The sequence below is a fragment of the Neolamprologus brichardi genome, chromosome 5 (genome assembly GCF_056152115.1).
Source record: "Neolamprologus brichardi isolate AB-2024 chromosome 5, ASM5615211v1, whole genome shotgun sequence".
Taxonomy (NCBI): domain Eukaryota; kingdom Metazoa; phylum Chordata; class Actinopteri; order Cichliformes; family Cichlidae; genus Neolamprologus; species Neolamprologus brichardi.
The window spans coordinates 2668817-2689704 of NC_142108.1; the positions used below are offsets into that span (position 1 = coordinate 2668817).

The 20888-nt window shown below is 41.1% G+C and overlaps 1 protein-coding gene across 1 annotated transcript; it reads right to left on the reverse strand.

Moving 5' to 3' along the window:
* Positions 1–54: 54 nt before the first annotated feature.
* slc60a1a (solute carrier family 60 member 1a) lies at positions 55–18799 on the reverse strand. Its single transcript, XM_006800188.3, has 10 exons — positions 18479–18799; positions 14831–15029; positions 13499–13753; positions 5504–5627; positions 5306–5421; positions 3352–3525; positions 2353–2500; positions 931–1001; positions 489–609; positions 55–173 (listed from the first exon to the last, which is right to left on the reverse strand). The coding sequence occupies exons 1-10, from the start codon at positions 18709–18711 to the stop codon at positions 121–123; spliced, it is 1494 nt and encodes a 497-aa protein (XP_006800251.1). The 5' UTR covers positions 18712–18799; the 3' UTR covers positions 55–120.
* Positions 18800–20888: the final 2089 nt, after the last annotated feature.

Genomic DNA, 20888 nt, shown 5'->3' on the forward strand with positions numbered 1-20888 from the left:
TAGGGTGCAAATAATTATTCAGCATTTCCATGACGCAGGAGTGTGATTGTGAAGAAGTGTCAGCTTCTCCTGAAGTATTTCTCCCTTTGCTGTATCCTCTGCTCTCTGGGTTGCAGTGCGTCACGAGTCTCCGGTCTTCGGCTTCTCTTTCATGTCTGTGCATTGAGACAAATCTGAGAGGAAAAAGAGTTGGTTACTAAAGGAAAACAGGAGAAAAAAAAGACATCCACAGGCAGACGCGTCACATCGGATGCGATATTGTCAAGCTGAAAAAAAATCTATGAAAAAGGAGGTTTGATTGTTGGTTCGCTAGCTGTGAGCGCAGATAGAAACGAGTCCAGGCAGCAACCTCCAGCGCAGAAAATGTGACTGAAGCACAAGTGCCAAAATTGCAGTTCCTCTAATGGCCACTTGAGGCTGCCTTTTGTATTTTCAGATGGCATCACCAGTGTTTTGGCAAATCATTTAGTCTTTCTGCATGTATTTACCTGTGTGCTGGCTTCTGTGGATATTCTGGATATAGAGGAGCAGCAGGAACAGGCAGAAGCCGATAAGGGACGCTACTGTACCGCACAGCAGGAAGGAGTAGCTGCCCTGACTGTGGATCACCTGCAGGAGCCACACACATAAACACACATTGATCTCAGCGGTCAACCCTGGGAAGCAATGGAGCCACCAAGCAACATTAGCGAGGCGCTTTAGCCGAATTCATTCAGACGCAGCAGGCTACAGTCACTGCACAAATGCTCAGTAGTGACCTGAAAGCCTGTTCCCCAGTGAGGGGACATGCACTATTATATTACAGTTATTTAAATGTTTCAGAAAGAAACGAGAAATTCATATAAAACACTGAATGTAAAAGCATTTTGTGAAAGTGAATATTTTATAAGAATGTTCAGGAAGACAGAAGAGTCTCGAATCCCTTCTTACCGATCCAACAAGCAGCTGAAGCAGCATCTCCCCCGTGCTGGCACTCGTTACCAGCACTGTTGTGGCACAGCCTGTAACACAATAAGCACACAGGAAGAATCTACAGCTATGGGACAAAAGCTGCACGCTGTAAAAGTGTACATGAACCAATTAATTTAAAAAAAAAATCAATGCTTATTATTAAGTTATAATAATTAATAATCAAACAAATGAACAAATGTGTTAGATTATGATCATATGTGTGTGTTACATGGAGAACAGGGTTTCTGTTTATATTAAACACTTGATGTAAAATATATCGAGAAATTTAAATTAATTTGAATATTACAATAAAACTGGATGACATAAAAATTGTAAAAATAAAAGTATAAATGAATCAGTAAGATCTGATCATTAAGAAATAATAATAAATCATACTTGAAGACAAACATGTATATTTAAACAATCTTTGTCTGTTTTGGGGGAAATTATTACACTCAAGTGCAGGAATGTGGGGAAAACCCTCAACTGTGTAGAAACACAGTATTTTATGATGCGTATTATAAACAGAACATCAATATTTTATTTTTACATGTAAAAATGCTGCATGGATCCACATTTTTATGTGATAGTTTTAATTTCATGTATTATAAATCTCTCCTTCTGCTGCCTTCGTGGCATGAAATTCAAAGTGAGCACATATTTTCATGCCCACAGTTTGTTTCCGTTTTACACTTTCACTGTTAACTTTTCTGTAACCGAGTGTCATCAGGAATGATTTTACTCATTTCCTACTGGTTTACAATATATCAGATTACTTATGCAGCAAACGCAGTATGCACCCTAGTGCAGTGAAAAAGTATTTGTCCTCTTTCTGGCCGTTGTTTTCTTTTTCTACAAATCCTAACAAAGACAGAAATATTACAACTGAAAATACTTCAGTGAGCAAACTGTATGAACGCTGACCTTAACTGTTCTTTACACATTTGTCTGCATCCCTGTGTGACCTGAATAAGCCACGAGTGCACTCTTATTTTGATAGGAGTCATTTTTTCCTCCTGTGAAGGTTCACCACTGTTCAACATTATATCCATTTTTGGAAATTAGCTCTCTCAAAGTCATAGAAAAGACCTTTCTAGACTGATTTTGTTTCTCTTCTTGAGATTCTTTACATTTTGGCATGAAGTGTTGCTTTATGAGAACTTCACTTGGTCAGATTCTATTTTTTGTTTTTTGATTCAACAGGTCTGGCAGTAATCAGGCCAGAGTATGGCAAAACAAACTGAATTTAATTTCATAAGCCACTCTCTGTTGGGGAGGTTACTTTTTTATACCGGCCCAGGTAGGGTTGGAAATGAAATCGTCGGGTTATCTTAGCCTAATATTGACAATGACTGTTTGATGGCTGTACTCCTGCGAGGCACTGACGATGTGTGTGTGTACCTTTGTATTCTAATATGTCCTCTGTGAAGGCTAACACAGAGGGGAACACACTGCTGATGCACAGGCCCAACACACAGGTGCCAATGAACAGAAACACAGAGCTGGTGTAGAAGATTAACAGCAGGCACTGAACCAGTATGACTCCCACCTGAGAAACACACACACACACACATTAAATATAAAATATACATAAACAGAAAGAACAGAGAGATAATGCACAGACGGTGATGGAAATGTACACATACTGTTGTAAAGTGGAAACAACAGGTGACTGGATTTGAAAGCTTAGACTAACACTGGAAAGTCCTGCTAAAGGTTAAAAGGGAACTAAGTGCTGCCAAAACCCAGCAAAGAACCAAAGTCGGCTTCAGTCTAACACATGACCAGCTGAGATATTCAACACATCACAGAGAGCTTGTTGTGACGAACGATTAGAAAAAGCAAAAATAACTAGAAACCATTAGAGGTTAAAACCTGTAAACACGATCATTTAAAATCACCTCGGGCTCCAGGAAACTGTAGAAAATTTGTTTTTTTGCATTTCATACAATCTTGTTTTCACACTTCATAAATCATGAAGTGTGAAAACAAGATTAATAAAGACAAAAAAACAACAGTCACACTGTTTGCATGAGAAAGGCAAACTTTATGTTCAGGCTAACACTGCAGAAAACTGATAATAACAATCCTTACTTATTTATACGTTTGTATACGTTTGTAATGATCTGCTTGTCCACAGAGACACTACACTACAATGCCGAAACTGAGTGGAATGAACCAGGTTAGCTCAGACACACTGTGTGTACCCACTCAGACAACAATCCTCTTCTCAGTGGCTTGCATTCCCACCCTGTTCAAATATTTGGTTTGAACTGTCGTAAGACAAACGTCTTATAGCTTTCAGAGGAATAAAGCCTGACCCCTGATGGTCACCTCTGCTTTTCCTGCCCTGTGATATCTGTGTTCATGCAGGTTTGTCCTTCAGACACGTGTCCATACCAGACTGACGATGAGCAGCTTGGGTGCCGTGTATCTGTAGGACAAGTACATTGAAGCCAGTCTTCCCACGGTGATCGCGGCCCAGAATATGCTGTCCAGACAGCCTGCCATCTTATGGCCCATCAGCAGAGGAGGGGAGACAGCGTAGGTGTAGACGAAGCCAGCATAAGAGCCCTGCAGGACAAGAAACCCGGCCGGAGGTCAGTTAGATCAGGCCCAGGAACAAACTTTGTCGCTCACTTTTTTCCCTGTTCTCATTGGTAACATATAATCAGATCAAATAAGGCACCATAATATCTGAGCCTTGTTCTTAAAGCTTTATATTGGCTGTTTACACTGGATTCACAGACAGCCTTCAGCAGGTCACTCTAATAATGACGTTTCTTAATGAAACTCAGTGTAAAGGTGCTCTTCTTTGTATGACTTCTTACCAGATTTATAGAAGCAATATCCCTTCCCAGGATATTGCTTCTATAAATATAACACGGGTGCAATATAATATGTAACAGTGTAATAAACAGTCATGATGTCACAAGTGCAAACTTTCTATTTTAACGGTGACGGTACATCGATGTACTGCTCTGTGTTACTCCTAAGCAGAGTCTTAGTCGATTAGATCAACGATCCCCAACCCCCGGGCCTCGGACCGGTACCGGGCCGCGAGTCGTTTGGTACCGGGCCGCGAGAGTTGAGGCTCAGGTATGAAATGCATGGTTTTCAGGGTTTTTATCGGTTTTCAGCATTATTTTGTTGTTTGTATTTTGTCGTTTTTATCGTTTACTCGGTTTTCCTGGGTCTTTTCACGTGTGTTATGAATAAATCTTCTTTTTTTCGGTACCGGTACTAGTTTTATTTTGTTGTATTTATCCGCGACACCTTAAAGGCCGGTCCGTGAAAATATTGTCGGGCATAAACCGGTCCGTGGCACAAAAAAGGTTGGAGACCGCTGGATTAGATGATGTTTTAATACAGCAAAGCCAAAACCACTAAAGCTCTCACATATCACGATCCTGCTTTGTTGTTTCTTGTGTAAAAGGTTATTCTTGGATTGTTCCCATTTTCTACAGCTATCAAACAAGGACCAGTTCAGGGATCTTTTCCTCCTGCCTGGAAACGCCACCTTTAACATCCACGCCAGTATATCCACCAAGTCTCCTCTGCACATGTCAAGCTACTTCAACCTTCCCTCAACTTTTTCTTCAAACAGAATTTCTCATACAGTGCCTCAGTCTCTCTGGCCATCCTACCATATGCTTTCTCTAGATCCACAAAAACACATTGTATGCTTCTCCATCAACACTCTGAGTCTAAAAAAGAAAACATTGCATCTGTAATGCTCTTTCTTTCCATGGAGCCATTCTGCTGCTCACTGACTGTCACTAGATTGGGGTCCACTGCCCTCTCTCCTACACATCTCCATACCTCCACAGGTTTTTAACAATCGCCTTTTTACTCTTCATCATTTTGAAGCTAACTGCAGTCCTAAATGGCTTTAATCATTGGACTTGCTTCCCACATGCCATAAGACTGTTTAACTCCTCACTGGAGGGGAGGGGGAGGAGAAACAGGGGGACAAGGGAGGGCGGGAACAACTGAGCTGTAGGTGCTTTTCTACACTGTGCAATATTTGTTTTTTGTTTTTGTTTTGTCTTTTTTTCTTATATTCAACTGTGCAATAATCACTGTGCAATATACTCACTCAAATGAGCAATCCTATTTATCCATATTGTATATTCTGTATCTATATATGTGTATATATGGTGTATTTATGCTTATATCCTTACTCTTATTCCCCTTAATGTATCTGTAACATGCAACTTCTTTCAGTGCTTTGCTACTGGAAACTGAATTTCTCGGAGGAACCCACCCGAGGGATTAATAAAGTTTCATCTAATCTAATCTAAGTGTAAAAAGTTCATGTGTAATTGTGTGTGGTGTGAGCTGGAAGCCTTACTATAATCCCATCTGTGATAAAGAGGATAGCTCCTCCGAGAGCGTGGATGATGAAGAAAGTAGCGGGGCGATCCCGGAGTTTGGCAGGGTTACAGCAGCTAAAAACACTCCCATGTCCTGGGGAGACAGTCACACTCAGAGGTCTGCACTTTCATCTCAGCAAAGTTGTCACACAGACACACAAACACGTGTGCACTACCTTGGTCCGTGTCCCCCGTGGGGCTCCTGTTGGAGTCTGCATCAAGCAGACGTGGACTGCTTCTGGAGCAAGGCAGCAATCGCTCATGGGACATCAATGCGAGCACTGCTGCTGGGACAGGGAGCTGTCAAAACACACAAACACACAGACACACAATGAGAACGTTGTTCACCAAATGAAGAGGTAACACTTCCTGTTTGTATGTTTCTGAGAACCTCTTCTCACAAACATACAATCTTCTTTTCTCGTCGTCCGCTCGAAACTGATCCAGCACTCTGAAAATGCTGCACGCAGCGATGGGGAAGTCTGTTTACTTCATCTGAACTTCTGTTACTTCTAACCCAGATAAACTGTAAACAAGAGGTTTAGGCAACTCTGAGGAGCAGCAATGCTATCTGGAAATGTCATTATATCATTAACTTCCATTTGAGCCATTTTCATGTGAAATTGTTCAGCACTACTCGGGAAATCTAGTCATGGGATACATCAGTGATTTCATTATGGGGAAGAAAACTTCGCTAAAAATCAGTGCAGATTGTTTTGTTTCTTCGCCGCCAGCACCCCGAGCTAATTACTCAACCAATAATAATAATAACAATAATAATGGATTGGATTTATATAGCGCTTTTCAAGGCACCCAAAGCGCTTTACAATGCCACTATTCATTCACTCTCACATTCACACACTGGTGGAGGCAAGCTACAGTTGTAGCCACAGCTGCCCTGGGGCAGACTGACAGAAGCGAGGCTGCCATATCGCGCCATCGGCCCCTCTGGCCAACACCAGTAGGCGGTAGGGTAAAGTGTCTTGCCCAAGAACACGACCAGGACAGAGAGCCCGGCGATCGAACCGGCGACCTTCCAATTACAGATACGCTTCCCAACCTTGGCAAGCTAAACATTTAACTTAGGTACAAACTTACGTGGAAACTTATGGCTGTAGCTCAGGTGGCAGAGCAGGTCAGCCACTAACCAGAAGGTCGGTGGTTCGATCCCAGGCTGCTCCAGTCTGCATGCCAAATATCCTTGGGCAAGATACTAACCCCGTGTTGCTCTCCGATGCATCCATCGGAGTGTGAATGTGTATGAATGGTAGACTACTTAGCACTTAGGTCAGAAAAAAGTGCTTGTGTGATTGGGTGAATGAATTAGTTGTATAAAGCGCTTTGAGTGCTCAGACAGAGTAGAAAAGCGCTATATAAGAACAAGTCCATTTACCATTTACACACAAATTAAGTGTTTAAGAGAAAGCTGATTATATTTCTTACACTGTTCTAATGATGTAGTAGTTCAACTTAAAACTTTCATTTGATGTATTTTACTTGATGAATGATCATTTGGACCAAAGAGCTGTTAAAAATATTAAAACTATATAAGAACTGAAGAAGCTTCTCGGATAAGAGGTGAAATCAATCATTGGTCAAAGCTGTTATGATGACGTTGCACCCCAATTTAACAGCATTATGGTAGTAATTAGAATCAAACTTATGAGAAAGGAGACCTCTTGGACATAAATCAGCGTGACGAGAACTACTGATTAAAAAAAAAAATCATCTGAGGTGAATTTTTTTATTTATTTTTTTATTTTAGTCGGACCCCAGTCCCATCCGCTAACATGGAGGAGGCGGGGTTTATGACCTATACTGCAGTCAGACACCAGAGGGCGATAGAGAAATTTTGGCTTCATTTTTGGGGAGCTATTAGGTCGTCCATGTTTTCTACAGTCACTGGGTGAAAGGAACCAAGGAAATCCCAAAAGGTTGATTCTGTTCATCTGGACGTAGCGTTTTCAGTGGGAGAAATGTTTCGTCGCTCATCCAGGTGACTTCTTCAGTCTCAGCTGACTGCAGGTTTCCCCAACTTTATAAACAGTACATGTGCATAATCACTGGCTTAATGATCAAGGAACTGACCTCCCAATATGTTCACGGACTTGCTGGGATGCATGCTATCATAATAATAATAATAATAATAATAATAATAATAATAATAATAATAATAATAATAATAATAATGATAATACATTTTATTTGAGGGTGCCTTTCAAAAACCCAAGGTCACCTTATAAAAGAACAATTTTAATAAAAGGAGCAATAGTCATAAAATAAGCTGCAAAACAGAACTTGACAACAAATAAAATGAGCACTAAAGCGAATAAGCCAGTTTGAACAGGTGTGTTTTGAGCTGTGACTTAAATACAGGAAGAGAGTTCCAGAGCGACTGAAGGCTCTGTTCCCCACAGTGATAAGACGTGTGGACGGAACAGTAAGATGAACAGCAGATGAGGATCTGAGAGGGCGGGAAACAGTGGTGATATGAAGCAGGTCACACAAATAGGAAGGAGCAGATTTATGGATACACTTGTATGTGAGAAGTAAGATTTTAAAGTTTATCCTGGCCTCCATGGGCAACCAGTGAAGCTGCTGAGGAATTGGGGTAATATGAGCTCTTGATGGAGTATGAGTTATGACCCGAGCTGCAGAAATTTAAAGAAGTTGGAGTTTATGAAGAGACCTTTTAGGGAGACCAAATAAGAGGGAATTGCAGTAATCAATATGGGACGGAGTCGGTTAATATCACGTAAGTGGAAGTATGCAGACTGGGTTAAGTAATTAGTGTGAGACTGGAATGAAAGAGTAGTATCAAGTATGACACCCAAACTCTTAACCTGAGGGGAGGGAAGGGTGGGAGAATTTTCAATGTTAATGGAAAAACTGTGGGATTTGATTAAGATAGAGGCTGTAGCAACGAGTAAAGCTTCTGTTTTATTACTGTTTGGTTTAAGAAAATTGGAGGAGAACCAGGATCTAATCTCGATAAGACAGTTTGAGAGGGAGGCAGGTGGGAGGGATGAATTGGGTTTAGAAGAGATGTAGAGCTGGGTGTCATCGGCATAACAGTGAAGATTTATATTATATTTTCAAAATATATGACCAAGAGGGAGCATGTAAATAATGAATAAAAGAGGCCCTAATACTGAACCCTGGGGCACACCAGCAGAAACAGGATAGAGACTTGAAGAGTGTGATTTAATGCAGCTTAACATTCTTGTGGTCATCTTACTCACCAGCTTGTTTGTGTGCTGTACATTTTATACATATCGCCGTACAATTTTTCTATACATATTCTGTACATTGTTACCTGTATATACGAACTTCGGTTGTTTATGTTTATAGGACCACCGTGTGTCTTCCTTTTATATTTTATTTTCCCTTGCCGTAAGAGCTCTGTAACACCGAAATTTCTAATCCGTGGGATAATAAATATTCTATTCTATTCTTAAATTGGATAAACTGAGTGCGGTCTGAAAGATATGAGGCAAAGCAAGCAAGGGGGGTATAAGTAATGCAAATGGATGCTAACTGGTTCAGGAGGATATTGTGAGAAATGGTATCAAACGCCGCACTAAGATCAAGAAGGATGAGGATGGATAGGAGACCAGAATCAGCTGCCATCAGAAGGTCATCGCCAAAGTGCTTGCTCATAGGGGGTTATATGATTGTTGGGTTTTTCTCTGTATCTATGAAGCGCCTTGAGGCGACTTTTGTTGTGATTTGGCGCTATATAAATAAAATTGAATTGAATTGAATTGAATTAATCCCTAACAAAGCAGTTTCTGTGCTATGATTGGGGCAGAAACCAGATTGAAATTGTTCATAAAGATTATGGTCATTGAGGCATAAGTGAAGCTGGGAGGTGACAACGTTTTTTAAGAATTTTTTAAATAAAGGGGAAATCTGATATAGGGCGAGGTTATCAAAGTTATTGGGGTCTGCACCAGGCTTTTTGAGAGTTGGAATAACAGAAGCCTTTTTCAGAGATGAAGGAACGATTCCAGAGTTCAGTGAGAAATGGATAATACTGGTTATGAGAGGAGCTAACGAGGGAAGACAGGCTTTAACTAACACAGTGGGAAGAGGGTCAAGTTGACAGGTTGATGATTTAAATTTTTTAATAAGATTAGATACATCAGTTATGGAGTAAAGCTTGAAAATAACTGACAGGAAGACAGCGGGGGAAACAGGAAGTCCACTTCAGAGTCGTAAGCTCCTACAGAGTTAAGTTGACGGTGAATATCTGAGTGAAAAAGAGATAAGAGAATTACAAAAGTCAGCAGAATACACGTGGGAGGGAAATGTGTCTGGAGGTTTTGTAATTTTACTGAACAACGAAAAGAGAGACCTGGAGTTATGTCTGTGAAGGTTCTCAGTCATCCAGGTCATTGTAGTCAAAGGAGCTTGCAAAGAAAAGCGTCTGGACTTCTTTAAGTTACTTGAAGACGTTTCACCTCTCATCCGAGAGGCTTCTTCAGTTCTAAGGTCAAATGGTGGAGAGTCCCAGATTTAAACCTAGTGGGAGTTTCCCCCCACAGAGGGACAAAAGGACCCCCTGATGATCCTCTAATCGCCTGAGCCAAGGTGTGAAACTGGGTGTGGGTCCCAATCAGCCAGAGTTTCGGGTGAGCTCTTTGTGAAACCTGGCCCCACCTTATCATGCGAATTCCTGAGGTCAGATGGCCCAGGATGTGAGTGGGCGTTAAGGCGTCTGGGAAGGGATCTCAAAACTGGATTATAGATGGCAGAGAGTTGGTTTCGTAAACCACCGCCTCTGTTCAAAGATGGTCGCTCACAGTGGACATAGATGCTTCTTTCACTCCTCTTTCAAACCATCTGTCCTCTCTGTCCAAAATGTGAACATTGGCATCCTCGAAAGAGTGTCCTTTATCCTTAAGATGCAGATGGACAGCTGAGTCTTGTCCTCTGTCCACATTTTGGACAGAGAGGACAGATGGTTTGAAAGAGGCTGATTGGGACCCACACCAAGTTTCACACCTTGGCTCAGGCGATTAGAGGATCATCATTTTGTCCCTCTGTGGGGGAAACTCCCAATAGGTTTAAATCTGGGACTCTCCACCATTTGACCCTAGAACTGAAGAAGCTTCTCGGATGAGAGGTGAAACGTCTTCAAGCAACTTAAAGAAGTCCAGACGCTTTTCTTTGCAAGCTCCTTTGAAGACCTGGAGTTACTTTCATTAGAACTGATTAAAGCAGATTTGGATTTGGCTGAAACAATGCAGTCCTTATAGAACAAAACATGATCATTATACATTTCTTTATGTATAGTAAGTCCGGTTTTCTTGAATCAAGCAAAGGGTATTCATTAATTTGCCTTAATTGTTAGCATGTTTGACTACTCTGCTAACAATGAACTACTAACAATGAGGCAAACATGTCAAACAGGCTCTTTGTTCATTCAGAACCACACCTGACTAGTGTTCTATTCATAAGAGGATCCTATTCACAACAGACAACTTCATAGATTAACTTTAAAGATCATGTATTATGTAACTATGTGTTTGCATTATTCACATCATGTACAGTACCATGGGAAAGTATGTGCCCCTTCATGACTTTTTTTTTTTTTTTTCATCACATGTGGTCAAAAGTTTGGACACGCCTTCTCATTTAATTCTTTATTTTTACTACTTTCTACATTGTAGATACAAAATGAAGACATCAAATATATGAAGCAAGATATATGGAAATATGTAGCAAAGAAAAAAATGATCAGTAACACTATGTATTATATTTTAAGATTATTGAAGATTGCTTTGTTGACAGTGCTCCAAACTGTTGGCTTTCTCTCAGTGACATCATGATGTAGTCACCTGAAATGGTTATCACAACAGGTGTGCCTTGTCACGGTTCATTTCTGGAATTTCAAGCTTTCTTAATGGGGTTGGGAGCATCAGTTCTATTGTCTAGAAGTCAGGGTGGTGCACAGCTGACAGCCCTATTTGACAACTGTTAGAATTTATATTATGGCAAGAACCAATCAGCTAAGTAAAGAGAAACGACAGTCCGTCATTACGGTCAGGTCAGTCTGGAAATGTTCTAAAACTGAATGCGTCCCGAAGTGCAGTCGCAAAAACCATCAAGTGCTACGAGGAAACGGGCTCACATGAGGACCGCCCCAGTAAAGGAAGACCAAGAGTCAGCCCTGCTGCTGAGGATAAAATCATCCAAGTCACCAGCCTCAAAAAGTTCAGAGGAGACTGTGAATCAGGCCTTTATGGTCAAATAGCTGCTAAGAAACCACTACTAAGGAAAAGCAACAAGCAGAAGAGATTTGTTTGGGCCAAGAAACACAAGGAGTGGACATTAGACCAGTGGAAATCTGTGCTTTGGTCTGATGAGTCCAAATTTGAGATCTTTGTTTCAACCCACTGTGTCTTTGTGCGACGCAGAAAAGGTGAACGGATGGTCTCCACATGCATGGTTCCCACCGTGACGCATGGAGGTGGAGGAGGTGTGATGGTGTGGGGTGCTTTGCTGGTGACACTGTTGGGGATTTATTCAAAACTGAAGGCACACTGAACCAGCATGGCTACCACAGCATCCTGCAGCGACATGCCATTCTATCCTGTTTGCATTTAGTTGGACCACCATCATTTATTTTTCAAAAGGACAATGACCCCAGATCAGACCAGATGGCCTGGCCTCCACAGTCACCTGACCTAAACCCAATTGAGATGGTTTTGGGATGAGATGGACCTCAGAGTGAAGGCAAACAGGCCAACAAGTGCTCAGCATCTCTGGGAACTCCTTCAAGACTGTTGGAAAATCATTTCAGGCAGTGGCGGTCCTAGCCTGTTTGGCGTCCTGTTATTGATCCCTTTAACCTGAGTCCTAAAGTGTATATTTATTTTCTTACTCTTCTTATATATATTGTTTGTTTACTTGCACTGCTGTAACTGGAGCCTCGTCGTCTCGTCTCTCTTTATACTGGACTGTATGTAGCGGAGATGACAATAAAGTTTACTTTGACTTCAGCAGCGAGCAGGCGCACCGAGGGCTCTCGCGCTCACTTTTCGTGTACAGAATTTCGAAAAAACATCGGTACATATTATAAGTCTGTATTATAATGTCTGGTGTTTTCGTGTTTGTTGTTTTGTTTTTATTTTGTTTTATTTTGCGAGTTGGTTATTAGATGCCGCTCCAGCCGGTCAGAGAATCCCCGCCGCCCCGCCCTCTCCTCTCTGTGCCGCTAAACAGCAGGCGCACGTCGCAAACGAAGGGCGCCCTTACTCCCAGCAAATGGGCGATAGAAAACCGATCGGTGCCTGTGCCATTCCCAATATGCGCTGGCATGACGCCAGGGCAGCATGAGTACGAACATTTTTTAAATTATTTTTTTGCCGATGCCCCCACCACAATGCCGCCCCGGGCAACCGCCCGTGTCGCCCGTATCTAAAACCGCTACTGATTTCAGGTGACGACCTCATGAAGCTCATCGAGAGTCTGCAAAGCAGCAATCAAAGCAAAGAGTGGCCCTACGTGAAAAAGTAATGGTTTCTTAAACCTAATAACTGGTGACAGACACACTGGACAGTTTTCAAGCATTATGCTGTTTAACGACAGCCGTTAATGTTTAAGGACATTTCAAGACATCAGTCAAATCTAAGTCTGGATTTTGACTAGGTCACTGTCATTCATAGGTGTGTTATATTATTTTGAACCATTACCCAAGAGCACTTGAGTTTTAGGAGATGGAGGGATGGCCGGACATTTTCCTTCAGGATGCTCTGTTAGAGAGCAGAATTCATGGTTCCACCAATTACAGCAAGTCATCAAGCAGCAAAGCAGGCGTAGACCACCACCATGTTTGACTGGTATGATGTTCTTTTTATGAAATGCTGTGTTAGTTTTACACCAGATCTGATGGGACTCAAAGCTTCCAGAAAGTTCAGCTCTTATCTCATCAGACCAGAAGGGGATCTTTTGATTCAGTGGGTGTGGAAGTAATTAAGCCTGGTTACTGTAAGAGAAATGGACCTTCTTTCCAAAAAATATATTTAATCATGACTTAAAAACTCTATGTTGTATTTTCTCGGGTTATCATTGCCTAATATTTACATTGGTTTGATAATCGGAAACATTTAAGTGTGAAAAATACACAAAAATTAAGAAATCAAGGATCATCACATTGAACTCACATTGATAAGAGCCATGATCCAGAAAGCATACGACACCCTGGTGACGACAACCCCGTCGGTATACAGATGAAAGTGAGAGGTGGTGTGCAGTGCTGCTCCGTGGCCAGCGAGGGTGCTGCGGAGATGCTGGAGGTTCCTGGGAGAGGATGAGTTGGTGGTCAAGTTAGCTCCCAGCACACAGCTGTCCTCAGCCAGGAAGGGATCGGCCACCAGGGGACTGACCAGCGCCCCAAGGCCTGTGAAGAAATGCAAGGCCTGGCAAGAGACACGAACAGCAGCCTCCGTTATTCAAATTAAGAGGATCTGGCAGTCTAGGAGTCAGAACTTTCAAGATTAAAAAAAAGGTTTTGTTTTTACTTTTTAAAATATTGCACCCTCCTCCAGCCCTGCATGTACTTATCCGTTTATTTTAGCTGGCATTGTGCTATCAGCCAGATCTGTACAGTTAATACAATTTTAAACTCAATCACAATTTTGGTTTCCAACAATCATATGAGCATGATCAAGCGATATTTAAAAAGCATGCTCTGTTGACCAAATCAGCCGCTGACCAATTATCACAGCTGTTCCCTGAACCACACAGCTTGAAGTTTCTTGGAATAGTCTGGACAAAGAGACAGGACGGAATTACATAATGTAGCATAATGTAGCACAATGTAAAGGTGAAATGAAGTGAAAGTGTCCTTCTGAATTCATTTTGTGCTACATTTTGGTGTGTTTTGTTTTTCTTACATGTTCTTAGATGCTCAGCTCAATAATGAAGAGATGTTATATTTGTGCTAAGATTTATACAGACGTTGAGATGTGAAAGCAGTATTCAATTTATATGACAGTGCAATAAAAAGACACTTTGTCTCTAAAGCCTTTTAACAATCACTACAAATAAAAGTCATTTCAAGACTGAACAAAATAATTGCGATAATCATTCTTGCCATAATCGTGCAGGCTCAGTGCGGTGTGTCAAGGGCAGCGTGATAAGGGGTCATTTGCAATGACAAGCAAACAGGATTTTCACCTGACTGTGCAGGCGCCGGGTTTCTGCCACTCTCCTTTTAACCTAGTTTGGCCTCCTAATGAGCCCAATGAAAGAAATCCAAACAGTAAACAAATGAGTAACCTATAAAACCCATAAAAATCCAGACACAAAACCATGTGACTGTTAGACTAAATAAAAATGCTCATTAAGGCACCATTATTCTCAGTTACTCCCCTTACTTTTTTCAACAAGGTTATGTCAAACAGTGATTTTCTTTTTGTTTTCCCCAAATTGACCCACAGCAGCTTTTTAACTGCACCGACACAAACACACAAACACATCAACATCTTAGTGACCTGCAGGAAGATGGCAGAGTCCTTCTGGTACAGCTTCACTAGCTGCAGGTTAGCGATGGTGTCGATCACGCCCATGGCTTTGCCAGCCAGCCCCATGGCGATGGACAGCAGTATGACGTGGTGACATAGTGGTATGACGGCAAACACCAGCGAGATGATGAGGGTGCAGGAGAAGAGGGCTAAGAGCGAGGACTTAAGGCTAAAAAAAAAAAAAAAAGAGGGAGCAGAGGATAGATACACATCCACACATGATAGAGTTTTGTTTGAATAAATAAACTTATGCTCTACTAACCTAAAACTGAAGGAAAATACAAACAATAATTGTCCGCCTACATTCACACCTACTTACTGCTGCAGTAAAGTCACCTTGATGGTCTGTCACTTAAAACTTATTTACCTAGCCAAAATTATCACAGCCACCCCCCCAAACACACACACACACACAGCTTCAGTAAACCTACATCTTATCTTCACCTTACATTCCCCTTCTTCTCAGATAATCCTGTTAGCTACAGGGACATTCACAAAAACCACCAGAGCAGCAAAAATAATGAATCACACCTGCTGAGTTTGTAAAGGCTTCCACTTTAAATTATATAAATGTAATGTTTAAGGCTTCCAAAGTGCACACAAACACATCCAGGATTAGCTTTTGGGAAATGAATTCAGCTACGCAGGTGTGCAAGGTGAGCAGCAAACACAATAAAGATAAAGGAGCTTTCTCAACAGTGATAATGAAAAAACAGTGTAGGTGCACTAAAAGATACTGGTTAAAAAAAACAACAAATGTCCAAGAAACACGGTTGGCTGTTTAACCTCTTAACAGCCACCTGACTTTGCTTTAGCCACATGCCAAACAGGCCCGTTCTCAGAAGCTGAAGCTGGATCACAGCTGTTCCTGAACCATTTTGTCTTTGTGGCAGGGTGCATTATTCTGCTGAAAGAGGCCACAGCCATCAGGAAAACCCCATGAATACACCCATGACACGAGGTGGGCGTGGTCCTCGACAATGCTTAGCTTCTTGTGGATTATTTAAACACACAGTACTGTAGGTCATTAACTATAGCACGAAAGCTTTTGTAAAGTGCTTCAAGTTTGTTAAATCTATAAGTGAACTATGCACTTCAAACACTTCAAACTGATGAAAGTTCAACACCTAACAGCATATTGGCAAGTAACAGTAACAGGGGAGAACACAGCAATGTACATAATGACCAAAGTCACTTATTAATTATGTTGTTTGTTTGTATGAATGCGGCAGCATTATGTCCTCTCTGTTCGTAATGGATGGTCCGGTGTGTCTTTGGTAAAGGAGCGAAGAAAAAAAGCATCTTTCCTCAGTATTTAGAGAATTTGATATGATAGGTACCAGGCTGAAACTGTGCTGCGAAAAAGTATTTACCCACTTCCTAGTTTCTGTTTTTCCTCTTTTTCCTCACATGTTTCATATCACGAAACAAACTGAATTATTTTAAAAATAACCCAAGTAAATAGAAAATTACTTTTTAAAATGATGATTTAGTTTATTAAATATTATTTTATATTAATAGTTCCCTCCTTATTCAATCATAAATTAACTGATTAACTGCATTTTTTGGAAAGCTAATCTCTGGTTCAACAGCCACACAATCCTGAGTACTGCCAGACCTGCTCACTGAAGTATCACTGAAGTAGAAAATGTATGTATTAAGTGAAGTAAGCTGAAAGATCTCTAAAAGCAACACATCACTGCACAAAGAAACATCAAGAACAACTCATCCAGGATGTCTCAAAAGTCTCACTTGTCTCAGTTAAGGTCAGTTTTGATGGTTTAACAATAAGAAAGAGACTGGGCTTCCATGGGAACGTCCCAAGGTTCCAAAGGCTTTTTCCCATTAACCAAAAAACCCAACATTCAATGAAAGGAACTCCTAATGCTTCAGCACACCAAGACATTTTGAGCAAGACAGTTTGTGGGAACAGTTTGGAGATGGCTCCTTCCTGTTCAAACATGACTGTGCACCACTGCACAAAGCAAGGTCCATAAAGACACGGACGAGTTAGTTTGATGTGGAAGAACTTGCACAGAGTCCTCAAATCAACCTGACAGAACACGTTTGAGATGAGTTAGAGAATCAGTGTCTGGCCCCACAAGAGTGATTCTGGAAAAATGGTCAGAAATTCCCATAAAAACTAAACCTTGGTGAAGCTGTTATAGCTGCAAACAGCGGCTGACATCACATTAAGCTCTATGGATTAAGAATGGGACGTCACAGACGAGTGAATGCGTTTGGCATTATACTGTATGTCCATTGTGTCCCAACACATGTAGATTTCCATTTCACACAATCTGTCGTTCCTGCTCAGTGGCTGTAAATTTCAAACAGAGATGTGAACCAAAACTCTGTCATTTGCATGGCATAGATGTGCCAGTCAAATACAACATTCAGTCCAACTGTCACAGGTGAAAGTCTAGCTGCAGTCAGAAAATTATTTCAACACTATTGTTAATCAGGAACAAAACATTTCATTCTGAGCCGTCCATCAAAACCACAATATTTTGCAAACTCTCAACTTCAGTCACTAAAAAGAAAAAAATCCCATTTGGTGTAATAATTCATCTGCTCAGTTATTTTATTTGTGCATTCATAAACCTGAACTCTCGTTTGAATGTAACTTTATTCTGTTTTAGGGCCAAAAATAAAGCTTTAAAGGTAGCAGAGATATCAGCAAAGGCATGCCTTTGTTACCCACAGGGTTAGTTACTGTATATGGCTGTACTCTGTGAAACTCTAAACCACTGTCCTGCTCAAATGTGAGAACCAGTTATTCTGCCAGAGCAAGAACGCTGATATCACTGCAGCTAAGTCCTGTAATTAGAAGACGCAGGTGAATTAGAGGACATAAGTGACATAACTGACTTAAACTTAACAGGTAAAACTCGTCCTTTTTTCCTTATTTAAAAACTTTTAACTTTTTTTAGCTGCTTTCATGCAGCTGCTCCCTAAAACTTAAGCTAAAGATCCAAACACGCCACGCCACCCACTGTGGTAAGTGTATTTTCAACATGTAACAGAAGGCTAATAAGACATATTAACTAGTTTAACAATTGTGGTTTTAGTATCTAGAAAGGTTCCTGCAGGCAGTTGTGCTTGTAGTGCACTCGCAGAAACCCTGATAACAGACCCACCTGAGAGAGTAGCCTCTCCTATAACCACTGACCACTTCAGCTTTGCAGCCAGCAGTTTATTCATATCATGCTTTTAGTACAAACCAGGTTCTTTTAGGAAATGTGTGGAACCGCGCATAGATTGAAAACAGTTCATAGTAACTCCCTTTGCCGCACAGCTGGGACCTGTAAAGGTGAAGTATATGATCCTTTGTTTATTATAAAGTTCATCACTGACATGTAAACTATGTTATCCTACACACTCCTTGGGTTCACATGGACCCTGTTAGAAACCGTCCCAGTGGGCTTGTGTCTAACCCATCACGCATACAGAGTGAGAGAGGATTCACCGTCAGCTTTCACAGCTGAGCTCTGATAACAAACACAAGTCAAAGCACTGATGGCAGAGGACGCACTGGATGAAACAGTGAGCGGTGAGGTGTTTTACATGTGAAGCCAGACCTCATGAAAACACTCGGTGTTCACTAACCAGACTCACGTTTTCTTAAACAGTCCTCCCACGCTGCTGCCCACCAGCACAAAGAACTGCTGAGAGACAAACACCCAGGTGATCTGCTGCAGGGTCGACTGGGTCTGACACCTCAGGTCCAGGATAGTGGGTCCCAGGAAGGCGATGCACAGGCCGAAGCTGAAGAACACGCTCCAGTAGGTGAGAGTCTGAGGCCAGTGGCGCTTAAACAGCAACCAGATCCGCTCGTCCAGCAGCAGCATCGTTAACACGTCTGAGCAGACGGAAGTCCTGAGAGGCCTCACAGCTGCCAGCTGCTCATATCTACAGAGCCGGCTCCTCCACACTGAACTGAACACACAAAGTAAACAGAGTGCGGGCACTCAGCCGGGGCGTCCTCCACTGCTGTGCCAGCTTGTAGTGAAAATCACGTTGATTGGCTGTCGAAAGCACCGCCCTCGTGATATTGACCGATCTGATCCGTTTTGTCTCATCCGAGATCCGTTTTCTGTGAGGTCACAAACGTCTAAAAGTTGTTGTGGTCCTTCCTGAAGGGTGGACGGAATTCTCATGTGACTATCGTTACAGGAGGCTGTGCAGGCATGTGAGATTCAAAGCATTCTTCAAAAACAAACCACACATAATGCAGATGATGACATTAAATGGCGTATAGAACTGGAAGAAGAAACAAATCATAGTTAATCCATTTGCAGAGGTGTGGACTCGAGTCACACGACTTGGAATTAATTTTATGACTTTAGACTTGACTTGAAAAAATGTTCTAAGACTTGTGACTTGACTTGGACTTTTACACCAATGACCTGGGACTTGAATTGGACTTGAACCGGTTTACTTGAAAAGACTTGATATTTCACCCCAAATCTAAAATTTAACACGCATATTATATAGAAAGTGTGCACCATTAATTCAATTCATTCATTCATTTATTCAAACCACACTCCGTACGTATGTGAGCGTGAGCTGTAGCACAGCCAATCAAATTAACCCGATTTTTTTAAGAAGAAAAAAAAACGCTCAAAAAACTTCAACTTTCTCCGACAGTTGAAGTTGCATAAAGAACAGTAGGTTCTCTTTTGCTACGATGAGATAGCTGACTTCATCTAACTAGCAAATGTTGTCCAGGCTACGTTGATGATACTGTTTGGTTTTAATGTGTATGATATTTTTGTCATGCTATTTTAAAGCTGGTCCAACAAGCGCATCCAAGAATAACATGCAGCTTATCTCAGAACTGTTAGTGAAAATTATTCTTGGAGCTAAGTTTAATTGAGCTGCATTTTATAGAGGTGCAATTTCACAATTTGTGTATATTTTCTAAGTTCACTATTTTGTCATGTGTTGAGAAAAACAGAGATTTAAAAATCACATGGTCTAATATTTACAGTTAGCATAACTGCAACATTCTTTTTTTCATTTTTCTTTTTCTTTTTTTAAAGACTCGAAAGGACTTGAAATTCAAAGTTTCAGACTTAATAATAATAATAATAATAAATTTTATTTATGAGCGCCTTTCAAGTCACCCAAGGACACTTTACAATAGGATAAAACACTTAGTAAAACAATGGCAGAATAAGAACAATAAAATAAAAGCACAAAATAAAATTAACAAACAGTGGATTCACAGTGAATATGCAGATTTGAACAGATAAGTTTTGAGTTGGGATTTAAACTGTGGGAGAGAACCAATGTTTCTTATTTCTGGGGGCAGAGAGTTCCACAGCCTTGTGACTTTACTCGGACTTTTACACCAGTGACTTGAGACTCGACTCTGACTTGCCTGACATTACTTGAGACTTGACTTGTGACTTGAGGGTAAAGACTTGAGACTTGCAAAACAATGACTTGGTCCCACCTCTGTCCATTTGAGCCCAGATGCTTTTTTACTGTCAGGAAAACTATGTCAGAGTCAGTGTTGAACTTCAGCAGGAACCTTCCTCAGTGTGAAAATGGGCGGTGACACCTGTGAGCTCTTTTAGAGTAAGTTACAGCTGCTGCGGCGTGTTCTCGCCTCTACAACACAGATACGGATATCCAATGTATGATCAATATTCAGAGTTGTCCAATATCTTGGGAACTTGACTCAACTGTTTAGTTGTATCTTCCTTCTCTTCTGTAATCCTACACAGACTACATAATGTCAAATATGACTTAAAAGGTTAAGCTAGAGCTTTCTCTAGTGCTGTGGTGTCAAACAGTCCGCTGGATGACTTTGGAAAATCTGAAGGAGAACAGTAATTGGTGAAATATAATCATAATATTTTTTTAATTTATTATTATATGTGGACTTCTTACACTCATATTTCTTCCAACAAAAAATCTGAGCCATAGGTCCCCAGGGTGAAACAGTTCCCTCAGTTTCTGGTGGAAATGCATTGTTTCCTTTACTGAGAGACATGCGCAGCCTTCTGACGACCAAGTC

Bases quoted from the DNA above. Each gene is read 5' to 3' on its own strand.
- slc60a1a (XM_006800188.3), bottom strand. From the start codon at position 18,711: ATGCTGCTGCTGGACGAGCGGATCTGGTTGCTGTTTAAGCGCCACTGG. The intron at 5,422-5,503 runs GTAGTGCACACG...CTGTCTCCCCAG, and splicing joins CACGGGGGACACGGACCAAG to GACATGGGAGTGTTTTTAGC. The intron at 1,002-2,352 runs GTACACACACAC...ATTGTGTTACAG, and splicing joins GGACATATTAGAATACAAAG to GCTGTGCCACAACAGTGCTG.